This window comes from Mchenga conophoros, linkage group LG1 (genome assembly GCF_057382185.1).
Source record: "Mchenga conophoros isolate Kocher_MC1m ecotype Shallow Benthic linkage group LG1, M_conophoros_male_GT1.1, whole genome shotgun sequence".
Classification (NCBI taxonomy): Eukaryota; Metazoa; Chordata; class Actinopteri; order Cichliformes; family Cichlidae; genus Mchenga; species Mchenga conophoros.
In genome coordinates, this window is record NC_140526.1 from 788255 (window position 1) to 800342 (window position 12088).

Below are 12088 nucleotides of genomic sequence, written 5' to 3' on the forward strand. Positions count from 1 at the left end.
CGGATTTTTCAAAGCGGACAAACACCTCCTCCGGTCCTCCGCTCCACCGCTCCCGGTGCAGAAGCAGTTTTCTCTGGATGTTTGTTCCCGCTCTGAAGAAGTGCGCGTGATCACCGGGAGGCACGCGGCGAAGTCCCAGCCCGCAAAGTAAGTGTGTGTGTGTGTGTGTTTGTGTGTGTGTGTGTGTGTGTGTGTGTGAGAGAGAGAGAGAGAGAGAGAGAGCGAGAGAGAGAGAGAGAGAGGAGGTCGGGAGGAGGGAGCTACGTGACGCCGCTCAGCGCGGAGCTTGAACCGGAGACGAAGCGCCGCTCAGTGCGCGCGCGGCAGGTTTGCGGACTTTGACTGACGCAGTCCTCCGGTCTGTCCTCCGGTTTTGTCCCCGCAGCTCGCCTGTTGCAGCTCGGACTCATCGGCGACTCAAGAGGCGGAGCTGCTCCTCCTGCTGCTGCCGGAGCGGCGCGCCGAGGCTCGGCCACGGACCGGGACTCCCGCCGGTCTTCCGTCACCTCTTTAAATCTCCTTTCTGCAGTTTTTGCCCCCCCCCCCCCCCCCCCCCCCGCTCCCCACGCACCCTCCCCGCTCTATGCGGGAGTCCTGAGAGCAGCGGGGGGGCACATTGCCGGAGCTCCGCGGAGCCCCCGGGCTGCCTCGGATCAGCGCCGACTCAGAGCGACTCTCCGCCGGACTCCTGAGCCGACATGCCGCGGAGGAAGCAGCAAGCGCCGCGGCGCGCCGCAGGTAAGCCCCGCTGTTTGCCCCCCTCCGCTAAGCAGCTACTTTTCATTAATATTTCCCCACTCTCTCACACACACTCGTTCTCTCACACACACACTCCAAACACAAACACACACACTGTCATACACACACACTCTCACACACACGCGCTCTCACGCACACACAGCATCTCTAGTTAAAAACAGACAGCTGGATTTATTTTTCAGATTTTTACCGTTTTAACCCAACGTGTGTTTGGAGTGTGTGAGAGTTTATTTTGAGTAAAATATTTTTATTTTGACACACACACACACACACACACACACACACACACACACACACACACACCTGTAGGCTGCATGTTCGATGAAGTGAATTTTCAGAATAAACCTTCAGCTCTTCACACATGTGACCATCAGCTTCCAGCAGAGGTCAAAGGTCAGTATGAGCTCTAGGAAAAGGTTTGGTCGGGCTCAGTGTGGACCCAGCACCTTGGGTCTGCCGACTCCAATGGGTTTTTTGAGGATTACCAAATAACCGACAGAAAACAAAGTCAGATTTATCTTGTTCTTTTTTAGTTGATGGATTTTTAAAACATTTTTCTCATTTTTAGTGTCGTCATATTTCTGAGTTTCTCGTTGTTCCTCCGGCCGTCGATTTATCCTCGATAATCGGGGGCCGGTCATTCCCGGCCCTCAGATTTTTCCACCTCTGTTTTCTTTCCCTCCTCTTTCAGTTTCTGGGAAAGACTTCTCTCCCCAAGTAAAGATTAGTTCACGGGCTGCAGAGCGAGGAGGGAGTGATGCTGGAAAAGAGCTTAATGGACAGTCGCCATCTTTGATTTGACGCCTGATTGATCACCCGTCACCCGACCGGGCTTTTGATCTGTTCATTCCCAATAATCTCCTCCTCCTCCTCCTCCCCCCAGACAGGCTGAAGTCACGTCGACCTCACAAACTTCAGCGCTCACCTCGTTCTGTTGTTAGCGCTCAGCTTAACATCTTGCTGAATCACAGATCATTTTACGATGACCTTTAACCTTTGGTGTTTGGCTTTAACTGGAGGATTGCTGAGCGCGCACACACACTGTGGTGTTACAGATGTGAGGCTTTGCTTCATATTTGATTCAATCGTCTGAACGCTGACAGCCACATTCATCAGAGGCTCTTATGGTCAATCAGTGCTGGGGGGTGGGGGGGGGTAATGGACATGCCGGGAGGGGTTAAAGCCGCGGATGGATGCAGAAGCTAAACGATGGATTTCTTTCTTGAGAATAAACGTGCCTGCTGAAGGAGGAGCTTCATTTCAAACTAGCAGCCACGTCCTATTTTTTCTCCTCCTCTCCTCTCCTCCTCTCCTCGTCCTGCAGCTGCGAGCTGAGCGGTTTTGGAAGATTGAGTTTGAGAGGGTGATGTCAAACTGGTTGCCGTGTGGTGACAGAGTTCTGGGAGGATGATTCGGAGTTTTGGGCCGAGGAGCCTGCTTTTCCTTCGGCGTGTTCCGCCGTGACGCTGATCTGTTCCCTGAGCAGCACGTGTGCTCAGGACACGCTTGTCTGAGGTGAAAGTTTGGTCGTGCACGCCACAGCAAGCTCACAGCACGCGCTCCACATGCGCAGACTGTTTTTACTGGACGCCATGTTTCTCATCTAAAAGCACATTTGTGTGTTTCCGTGTCAGTGTGAGGATGTTCAGAGGATTGTTCCTGCAGGCCAGGGCGGCGCGGTGGCGCAGCAGTTAGCGGCGTGGCCTCACAGTGAGGAGGTGAATCTGATGCTCCTTCTCTCACTCACATTTTCTCTTTGTAACCAAACCTTGCCGTTTTCTTGGCGTTTACATTTTTGAGTCTCTGCTGAGCTCTTCTGAACATTAGACCCGTTTCTTCTCCCCTTCACCACCCGACACACACACACACACGCTTCCTGCCGTGGTGACGGAGCGCGCTCAGCTGTCTTAAGAGGAGTTGTTTTGCCAGCTTCATTAGCGTTGTGCTAATTAGCCGAGCAGCTGATGGATCTGTGACAGGCCTAATGATTGGAGATGACAAGCTCCGCACATTGTCACACTCGCCAATTAGCTCTCCACCATCGCTGGATTTAATCAACATGATCGTACGCCGTCCTCGTTTGCCTCCCGTCCACCCCGCCGCCGGTGAGGGTTCATTCGAGGTGACCGTCCTGAGCAGGAGGCTTTATTTTTTCCGAGCTCGTGACATCAGCGGGCTTTTGTCCCCAAGCTTCAAAGTCACACTTCATTGTTCTCACACAGGAAGTTCCACCATCAAACAGCACAGCGCCGTTATTTATCCCCAAACAAAAAAACGCCATCATCAGTGAGGCGCCTGCACGTCTTACATTTGAATTACAAGTCCTCACACACACACACACACTCGTGTGAGGACAACAAGTCTTAGTTCATAGGAGTGTGTGTGCGTGAGTGTGTCATTGTCTCCGTGATGTAACGAGATCCATCGTTAAAGTTCAGCTGGTTGAGTTTGTTTAAAGTTTTAATGATTATCTTCCAAACTGCAGCTTTTCATCATAATTCGGTAAAATCAGGTGACGATGAGGCTGAAGATCATGTGACTCGTGATGTTATGGGTGAGCTGATCACTGTGAGGCTCAAACGGAGGGAAGGTTGGCGCTTTCCTCGGTGTGCGACGTCTTTCAGTAGAAACGATTCAGAGACTTTTTGAGCTCCAAAAGTCACGTCAAGGTTTGTCAGATGATCTTTGAGCTCTGGTTAGTCGTAGAAACATGCCACTCGTCTCTGATTTATTTCACCTGTTAGTGAACAGCACACACACGCACACAGACGCACACACAGACACACACACATGGCTGCTGAAGACGCTCAGGTATCAGAGGTCGGCCTTTTTCCTCGGGTTAAGGCGATGTTCACGAAGAACCCCGCGCCGTTTTCGTGCCCATGCGCTCAGCTGCTGCATGTTCGGTCGCCGGTGAACCAACACAGGCCACACGCACGTTTTCCCTTCAAACGAAGCTGCTCCGGGTCTCTTCATCTCTGGAACCGCTGATGACTGTTTTCTTCTTTTGACTTTGTTAAAATTAGATTTTAAGCAAAAAAATTGAAAATGCCAGACGTATACCACGACTCGGATGTTCGGCGTCCTCGACGGCTCGGCGGACGACTGCAGCAGTTAGAATAATAAAGTGTTGCGTTCTCAAACACAAACTGTTGAGCTGGTTTTTTGCAGGTCTTAGAAAACAATGTGAGGAAGGAAGCCTGTCTCCAGCCGAGCGGCACTTTCCTGATGTCACAGAGTTAAAGTGGGAGTGGCTTCCACCGCCTGCTCCAACATGGCCGATCTGCAGCAGCTTCAAAAAAGGCCGTAAAAGGATTTTTAAGAAAACACGATCTGATCACGAACCAGCGTTATTCTGGTGACTCGATATCTGAGGGTCTTTTTCACGTCCGGCCTGCCCTAATCAGGCGGTAACCACGGTAACAATGCTACAAACTGCTACATATGGACATTTGATCGCTGTTTCACAGTCGTTACGATGTTTCCACGTCATTATTTGTTTGACTCGCACACTGTGATTGGTTCCTTAAAGCTGTGATATTATTGGTTCCCCAGCCTGCAGGGCGCTCACTCGTACGTAACCTCGTCTACAAACCGTTCGATTCAAATCTCAACAACAGTCACCTGAAGGTGTTTATAAAGTAAAGACCTGGCAATCAGAAATGGGAAGCAAAGAGACATCCATCAGAACAAGGATCATGGGAATCCCCCGGCAGCCTACGTCTATTGCAGCATAACTAAGGGAGGATTCAGGGTCACCTGGTCCAGCCCTAACTATATGCTTTAGCAAAAAGGAAAGTTTCAATCTTAAAGGCAGAGATAGTGTCTGTCTTATGGTGAATGTGAGTGGATCTCAGCTGAGAGGACACATCTGAAACCAAACAGGAAGTGTCACCATCGTGACACCATCAGTTTCAGGCGGAGAACTTAGAAGTTTACCTGAAAAATAAAAAGCACATTTCCGGAAAAATAAGGAAATGATGTGTTGTGCACAAAGAGAAGGACCCAAAGCAAAGCAGGTTTGGTGTTTTTGTGGTTCTCAGACTCAGAGACGTAGCCCTAAAATTTGATCTTTATCTGGAGTAAATATATGAGGTCAGATGAGCTGTGAGGTCAGAGACGTGTACGGGAATACGCCACGGTCTCTGAAGCTCGTTCAGCGTGAGGCTGGAACACCAAGGCCGTCGTCTGTGACCCGCTGCGGTTAAACTCGGCCCCTTAATGAAGCGTTTGAAGCTGGCGGATGCTGTGATTGTACCGTAGTTAAATATTGGATCACAAGGACGGACAGGAAGCCATTGACACTGTAAAGCAGATTATGCGCACAGGCGGGAGGAAGCAGAAAGGAACGAAGAAGCCGGCGAGCAGACAAACGACAGTCACGGGGGGTCCCCCCCATTCCTCCAGGATAAGTGGCTGATGGTTTCTAAACAGTGTTTCTTCTCCTTCTCTCTCACAATCCTCCGTCACGGCTCCCATTAGGTTGACAGCTGTCAATTAGCCTCCCTTGGTCTGGCGCTCTGCACTTTATTGCCGGCAGTTGATGCTGTCATTCGCTCCCAGTTTCGCCTTGAGCGTTATCACGAGCGCTCAAACAGTCGATAGCTGATGCATCAGCAGTTATTTCTTAAATTGGCTCACAAGGCTGCATCCGCTCCTCCTCATTTCTTCTCCCCCCTCTCCTCTGTCTGTCTGCTCCCTGCTCACCTCCTCTTCCTCTCCAAACACCCTGGTGTGTGTGTGTGTGTGGGGGGGGGGGGGGGGGGGAGTCAGAACAACAGCAGCTAAAACATCAGCAGTGTGTGTTTAAAGGGAAATCGTTTTCATTCTTGAAGCGACACAGAGAAGACGTGACGGAGGGAAGAATGGCAGGTGTGTGTGTGTGTGTTCAGGATAAACAAGGTTTCTGTGACACACACACACACACACACTGGTCTCACAGATTATTACTGAGACAGCTACACAGCCTGCTTTGAGATTTTCTTTGCTCCCACGCTCTTCATCACAGAGGGTTCCTAATCATCGTCATCATTTCCCTCAAACTCTGAATGATGCTTTGAGTCTCTTTAAGAAGCTCGGCCGTTCCTCTCCAACTGCTGCCTTTATTTTTACGGCCCGTTAGACTTCCTGTCATGCTCAGGAGACACATCGAGAGACGAGAGGCCCAGTTGGAGGATGAGTTAGTGTTGAGACAAGGTGTGTGTGTGTGTGTGTGTGTGTGTGTGTGTGTGTGTGTGTGTGTGTGTGTCTGTTTTGAGTGTCATCTGGGCTCAGCTCCAGGTCTGGTTTCTTCTTACCCTCAGTGGGGGTTCCCTTTATGTCTGCGAAATGTGTGTGTCCTTCGCTTTCCCACGGAGGCTTTGGCCTAACCCAGACGAGACTGGCAGCCATCAGTCTGTGTGTGCGTGCGTGAGTGTGATGAAAGGCAGGAGAGCCGGCAGCGAGGACCCGTCTGAAGGTCTGGTAATCAGGGCCAGCCTAAGCTGACATCCTCCTCAGGCTGACAGGGCCTTCCTCTTCAGTCCACAGACACACACAGATCAGAGCCTCTGAAAGTTTTGATCTGAGTGCCGTGTTTGTGAGCCAGCACTGAGCTGAAAGCAGGCAGGAAAAGTGCAGCAGAACTTTATTTAACTTTAAACTTATTAATATATCAAATTTATTGAGCTTTAACCTGCAATCAGGTCAGAGGGCAAAGGTGAACCTGCTGCGAGTTTTACTTTCTTACCTTGTTGGAGGGCTTTGATCCTCCATCAAACAGAAATCTGTACTCTTTCAGATTTCGTCCCAGAACAGATCAGCAGCTGTGGAGGACGTCCGATCATTGTTATTCCAGTTTCGTCCCTTTAAGAGTGATTCCAGGCTGTGGATACAGTTTCTTTGTCCGACAGTGTCTCCACCACGCAGTGTTTCGCATCCTCTCTGAGGATGAAGCTTGGGTCGTTCACAGACGGCCAGTTTTGGTCCAGAGTAGCTGATCACTTCCTGTTTGCGGGTTTGTCTTCGGGCTCTGCTTCTTTTTTTTTTTAGTTTTTAACCATTCAACATCCCAGAAAACCCCACTGTACGCTCAGAGCGCCACACACAACGATCTGCATGGAGCAGATGAGTGTGTGTGTGCGTGTGCGTGTGTGTGTGTTTGTGTGTGTGTGTGTGTGTGTGCGTGTGTGTGTGTGTGTGCGTGTGTGTGTGTGTGTGTGTGTGTGTGTGTGTGTGTGTGTGTGTGCGTGTGTGTGTGTTTGTGTGTGTGCGTGCGTGTGTGTGTGTGTGTGTGTGTGTGTGTGTGTGTGTGTGTGTGTGTGCGTGTGTGTGTCTGTGTGTGTGTGTGTGCGTGTGTGTGTGTGTGTGTGTGTGTGCGTGTGTGTGTGTGTGTTTGTGTGTGTGCGTGCGTGTGCGTTCGTGCGTGTGTGTGTGTGTGTGTGTGTGTGAGTGGAGGCAGGTGAGAGAGAGAGAGTCGTCCATGCTGAACGCAGGGAGGGGGCGAGGAGGAGGAAGGCTGTTTTATTTTCTACTGTGAGGGCCTGTTGCTAATTAATGTTTCTTGGTCGGTTTCTGTCGGAGCTGAGTAATGTTTTTGATCTTTATGCCTGATAACTGCATACCTAATGAGATTTCAAAGCTGGTGGAGATGGGAGTTGCTGCTCCCTGCAATTATTGACAGATGCCTTTTCTCCGCCACTGGCTGCCGCGCCATAAATCCTTCCTCAGTAATGAGCTTGAGAAGTGCCACCCTGCCAGTGAGCTAATGAAACCGAGCAAGGGGGGCCGTGTGTGTGTGTGGGGGGGTGCAAAAGAGTGCATCACACTCCTCTGACACATTTTTTTCTCTTTAAATGCACTCTGCAGATGTCAGCCACCTTGGCTGCCAGAGAGAAAAGAGGCAGGGGGAAGACGGCGAGCCAGGAAAAAAGCGAGACAAAGCCAGAGTTTGGGTTCAGGTTACAGCCCCGTGTTCAGGCCATTTGTCTGCGTTTGCCTGTTTTATTTGAAATACTAGCATCTCTGTTGCCAAACAGGACTGTGATTGATACCCCCACCCCCTCCCCGCCTGCGATTGATACCCCCCTACCCCGCCTGCCTGCCCACATCCACCAGCAGCTTCTCCACCTTTAATTCTCAATGAACTCTTCTTCTTCTTCTTCTTCTTCTTCTTCTTCTTCTTCTTCTTCTTCTTCTGTGTCAATGAAAAAAAAGTCAGCTGCATAGATAAACACCTGATACAACCAGCAGCCCCCCACCCCACACACACGTGATGCTGGGCTTCAACTGAATGCTGGAAAACCAGCTTCACAAAAACTGCAGACGTGTTGGCCATGCTCGGTTTGTAGAAGTCAAATGTGACTTTTAGTCTTGAATATTTTCGTCACCCTTGGATTCACTAACCCTAAATCCAGCGCCCAGTGTTCAAATCCAGTGAAACCAAATCCAGAAATCTGGTCGTTCACAGGAAGACCAGGATTATGTGATCGTAGAAGATCAAACTGGATCCAGTCGGAGTTGTTCTCTGCGTTTCAGCAGGATCAGGATTAATATCAGTCCTGATCCCAGCAGAGGACTGGATCCAGACTACGTAACAGGAAAAATGAAATAAAAACTGGAAGTGTATCAAACGACTTTGTACATGATAACTGTTTTCATACATTTGTCAGTTTATTTATGATGCTCTGTACTTACAGTTCATAGATAAATGTAAGATACCACAAACTGTGAGCTGTATGGTAAAATCAAGGTTATGAAGTAAGAGTTTAAATGTGATCACAGCAGTTGAGTTTGATACCCACATAGCAGACATAATGACTGTACAGGGTGGGCCATTTATATGGATACACCATAATAACATGGGAATGGTTGGTGATATTAAAGTCCTGTTTGTGGCACATTAGTATATGTGAGGGGGCAAACTCCTCAAGATGGGTGGTGACCATGGTGGCCATTTAGAAGTCGGCCATCTTGGATACAACTTTCGTTTTTTCAATAGGAAGAGGGCCATGTGACACATCACACTTATTGGTAATGTCACAAGAAAAACAATGGTGTGCTTGGTTTTATAATTTATAATTCATTTTGTTAGTTTTGGTGCCACTGGCATTGAAAGTACAGATGATCCAGATTTCTTGAATCCTTAAAGTCTGTACCTGGGGCAGATTGACTCTTTGAGCAATCGTGGCTCAAGAGTTGGGAGTTCGCCTTGTAATTGGAAGGTTGCCGGTTCGAGCCCCGGCTCCGACAGTCTCGGCCGTTGTGTCCTTGGGCAAGACACTTCACCCGTTGCCTACTGGTGGTGGTCAGAGGGCCCGGTGGCGCCAGTGTCCGGCAGCCTCGCCTCTGTCAGTGCGCCCCAGGGTGGCTGTGGCTACAATGTAGCTGCCATCACCTGTGTGTGAATGGGTGAATGACTGAATGTAGTGTAAAGTGCTTTGGGGTCCATTGGGACTAAGTAAAGCACTATACAAATACAGGCCATTTACCATTTGACGTTTTCCATGGAAGCATCATTTTTATCCGGATTACACCTGAACAGTTGCGTCCTGGACTGCCAGCACTGGATGGTGCTGACTAAAGGTAGCGTGGTCTGTGGCATCAGCAGCTACTTTCAGACACACATAAATCTGCATGTGAATAATCAGGGTGCATCATGGGTAAAATTCAGTCGGGTCCAAAGTGTTTCTCTGGTTCTGAAATGATGCAAACTTAGATTTCAGCTTAAAACACAAAAGTGTGATTTTCCTGCAGAGACCGTGTACAGGTATGTGTGTGTGTGTGTGTGTGTGTGTGTGTGTGTGTGTGTGTGTGTGTGTGTTGCATGTATTCGGAGGCCTCTGAGAGCCGAGTGGTGTGTCGCTGCCAAACAGTCGATTTCCCCCTCTCGTCGTCCGCTCCATACATCACAGACCCGCCCTTCTCTCCTGACACAGTGACGTGTGTCATTTATCAAACACGGCCTTGCCAGGCCTCGTGTGTGTGTGTGTTAGAGTAGGGCGGAGATCTCCTCCAGGAGAGGAGGAGGAGGGTTTGATTCCTCTTGTGGTGATCAGAGAGGAAACAGAAACGTTAAACGCTGTTTTACGTGCTTGTGTTCTTATTGAACATCATGAATAATTACAGCTTGTAGCTACGTAAACCTCTGTGTGTGTGTGTGTGTGTGTGTGTGTGTGTGTGTGTGTGTGTGTGTGTGTGTCCAACACACACACACAGAGCCTGTCCTCTGATTCAAAGGGAGGCCTTACAGGAAGAAGATGGATGCTCCTTAAAAAGAGCCTGTTGATGGATATGAATCTGGCCCCTCATTCATCACTGTTACATTATTTAGACTGGATCCCTGCAGAGCTGTAACCCGACACGCGGGGGTGGGGGGGTGTATATGAACTACAGGAAGAGCGAGATTAAAGGTGTGAGCAACCACAGCAGTCACGATTGTGATTGGACACTGCGACCTAATGCTAGGCTGCATGTTCTCCACGTGGCGGTTCTCTGGGTTCTCCGACTTCCAGTCCAAACACGAGCTGGGTGGGTTAGCTGGAGACTGTGAAGCTGCTAATGGACGAGAGCTAGATAAAGAGCTTGAAGTGAATGTCAGTCTAAAGTGCTTTGACTGGTGGGTGATTCACTTGTTACTGGGGTATATCGCCACGGTCACATGGATACTGCAGACTTGAGCTACTCTGGAGCGGGAGGACAGAAGCACCAGCAGGCCCATTTGAGTGTGTGTGTTTCCAATCCTGGATGCCTGGCTGTATTGTTTGCGTCCTGTCTCTGTAGGCTCTGATTGGTCCCCGGGTTCAGGCTGTGGGCTCGGCCACCTCCTGGCCGCTTCTGTAGATTCACCGCTAACCCCGCGAGAGTTTTCGGTGAGAGAGGAAGTCAGCACGTAGCCTCCGTGGATCCTCCTCGCTGCTCCTTCCAGTGTTTTTTGGAGCGCCGCCTCCTCCCCTGCCCTCCGTCGCTCCCTCTCCTCCCAGGTTTCTATAGCACCGAGGCAGACGTGCTGATTTATTGTGGCCATCCGTCTCTGCTCCTCATCCATCACGGGCCGTTGCTAGGCGATCATGGCAGCAGCTGTTTGCTTTAGAGTTCAACAGAGGGGCCGTCAGTCAGCGGCGGCAGGTGAAAAGCATTACCGACGTGCTGTTGTCACGGCGAATAATTAATCAAAGGCGGCAAAGATAATTAAAAAGATATGACCCTTGCTGCTGCCGCTTGGTCCCAGGTTTGTCCAGGAAAGAGGAGTAAAAAAGAAAAGGTGAGAGGAAGAGGAGGACTCCTCATCACTGCTATCGCTCAGTAGTTCTTTAAGATTCCTCCTGCTCTCGCGTGACCCCCCCTCCTCCTCCTCCCTCAGACGAGTGGAGTGAGTGAATGCTGATAAAACAGGCTCTCCTGCTCTTATTAATTAGGAGGAGATGGGCTGGAAAAACCAGAGAAAGGGTTTAAAAAGGCTTCACGGAGGGATGGAGAGTGCTCTCAGAGTGCTGAAGATCCATCCGTCACCTCCGGTTCAGAGAGCCAACTGAGAGTTAGTCGCTCTGCTCAGAAAAACATGATGTTTGCATTTAAAGATGGAGTCACGTGACCCAGTTGATTTATGTGGATTCGCTGTGAAGGTGTCTGCGTCTGCAGGTCTTCTGTCTGCTGCTCGTTTTGTTCTTCGTTAAATCCTCAGAGCCCGTTTGTATCTGCAGGCAGCAGAGCAGAAACGTCCACCGTGAAGCGAGATCACCTCGGAACATCTGGAAGCACATCTGCCGTCCGAAGACGAGCCGTTTGGTTCTGAGTCTGCTAGGTTTCCAGAAAATCAAGAACCTTCGCTTTTCAGCGTCAACCTCCGCCATACTCAGAGGACCCGTGCAGAAACGGCGCTTTGCGTCCACTTTCAGACGTTTCTGTGCAAATTATTCTTTAACTGTTTAACAGCCAAAAAGCTTCCAAACATGCACACCTGCGGGCTGTGGGAGGAAACTCACCTGAACCTGAGAGACCTGAATTTGTCAAATGTGTTCAAAGTTTTAGCTTCATTTACCTGATCTGTTATTTATTCCAACACACACGGCGTGGAGCGCCCACAGTTTTGTTGTACATGTACAATAGCAGGCTTTTCTATTCAGTTAATATTCAACCTCATTTCTATTTGTATTTATTTTCTGATACTGAACTTTAAAGCTAGAGGAAGCTACTGTAAGTACTATGTGTACCTTGTTGTACCAGTGTAGGGGTGATACAGCCTTAAAATCAGAGCTGTGTAAGTAAAAGATGGCGGTTTGCTTCCCTCTCTCCGCCAAGCTGCTGTCACTGATGACGCTTCCTAATTTGAATCTGCTGAAATGAGGATCCT

At 49.6% G+C, this 12088-nt stretch overlaps 1 protein-coding gene across 2 annotated transcripts in view; it reads left to right on the forward strand.

Moving 5' to 3' along the window:
• Window positions 1–570: 570 nt before the first annotated feature.
• tshz3b (teashirt zinc finger homeobox 3b) overlaps window positions 571–12088 on the forward strand; it is a 28569-nt gene continuing 17051 nt past the window's right edge. The window contains exon 1 of one of the 2 annotated variants that reach the window (XM_085269855.1): window positions 571–738. In XM_085269855.1, coding sequence (XP_085125981.1) covers window positions 699–738 — 40 coding nt within the window. In that variant the 5' untranslated portion in view covers window positions 571–698. Of the gene's footprint in view, window positions 739–2784; window positions 2865–12088 lie in introns of those variants that run through there. The other variant, XM_085269826.1, reaches the window with a different exon arrangement.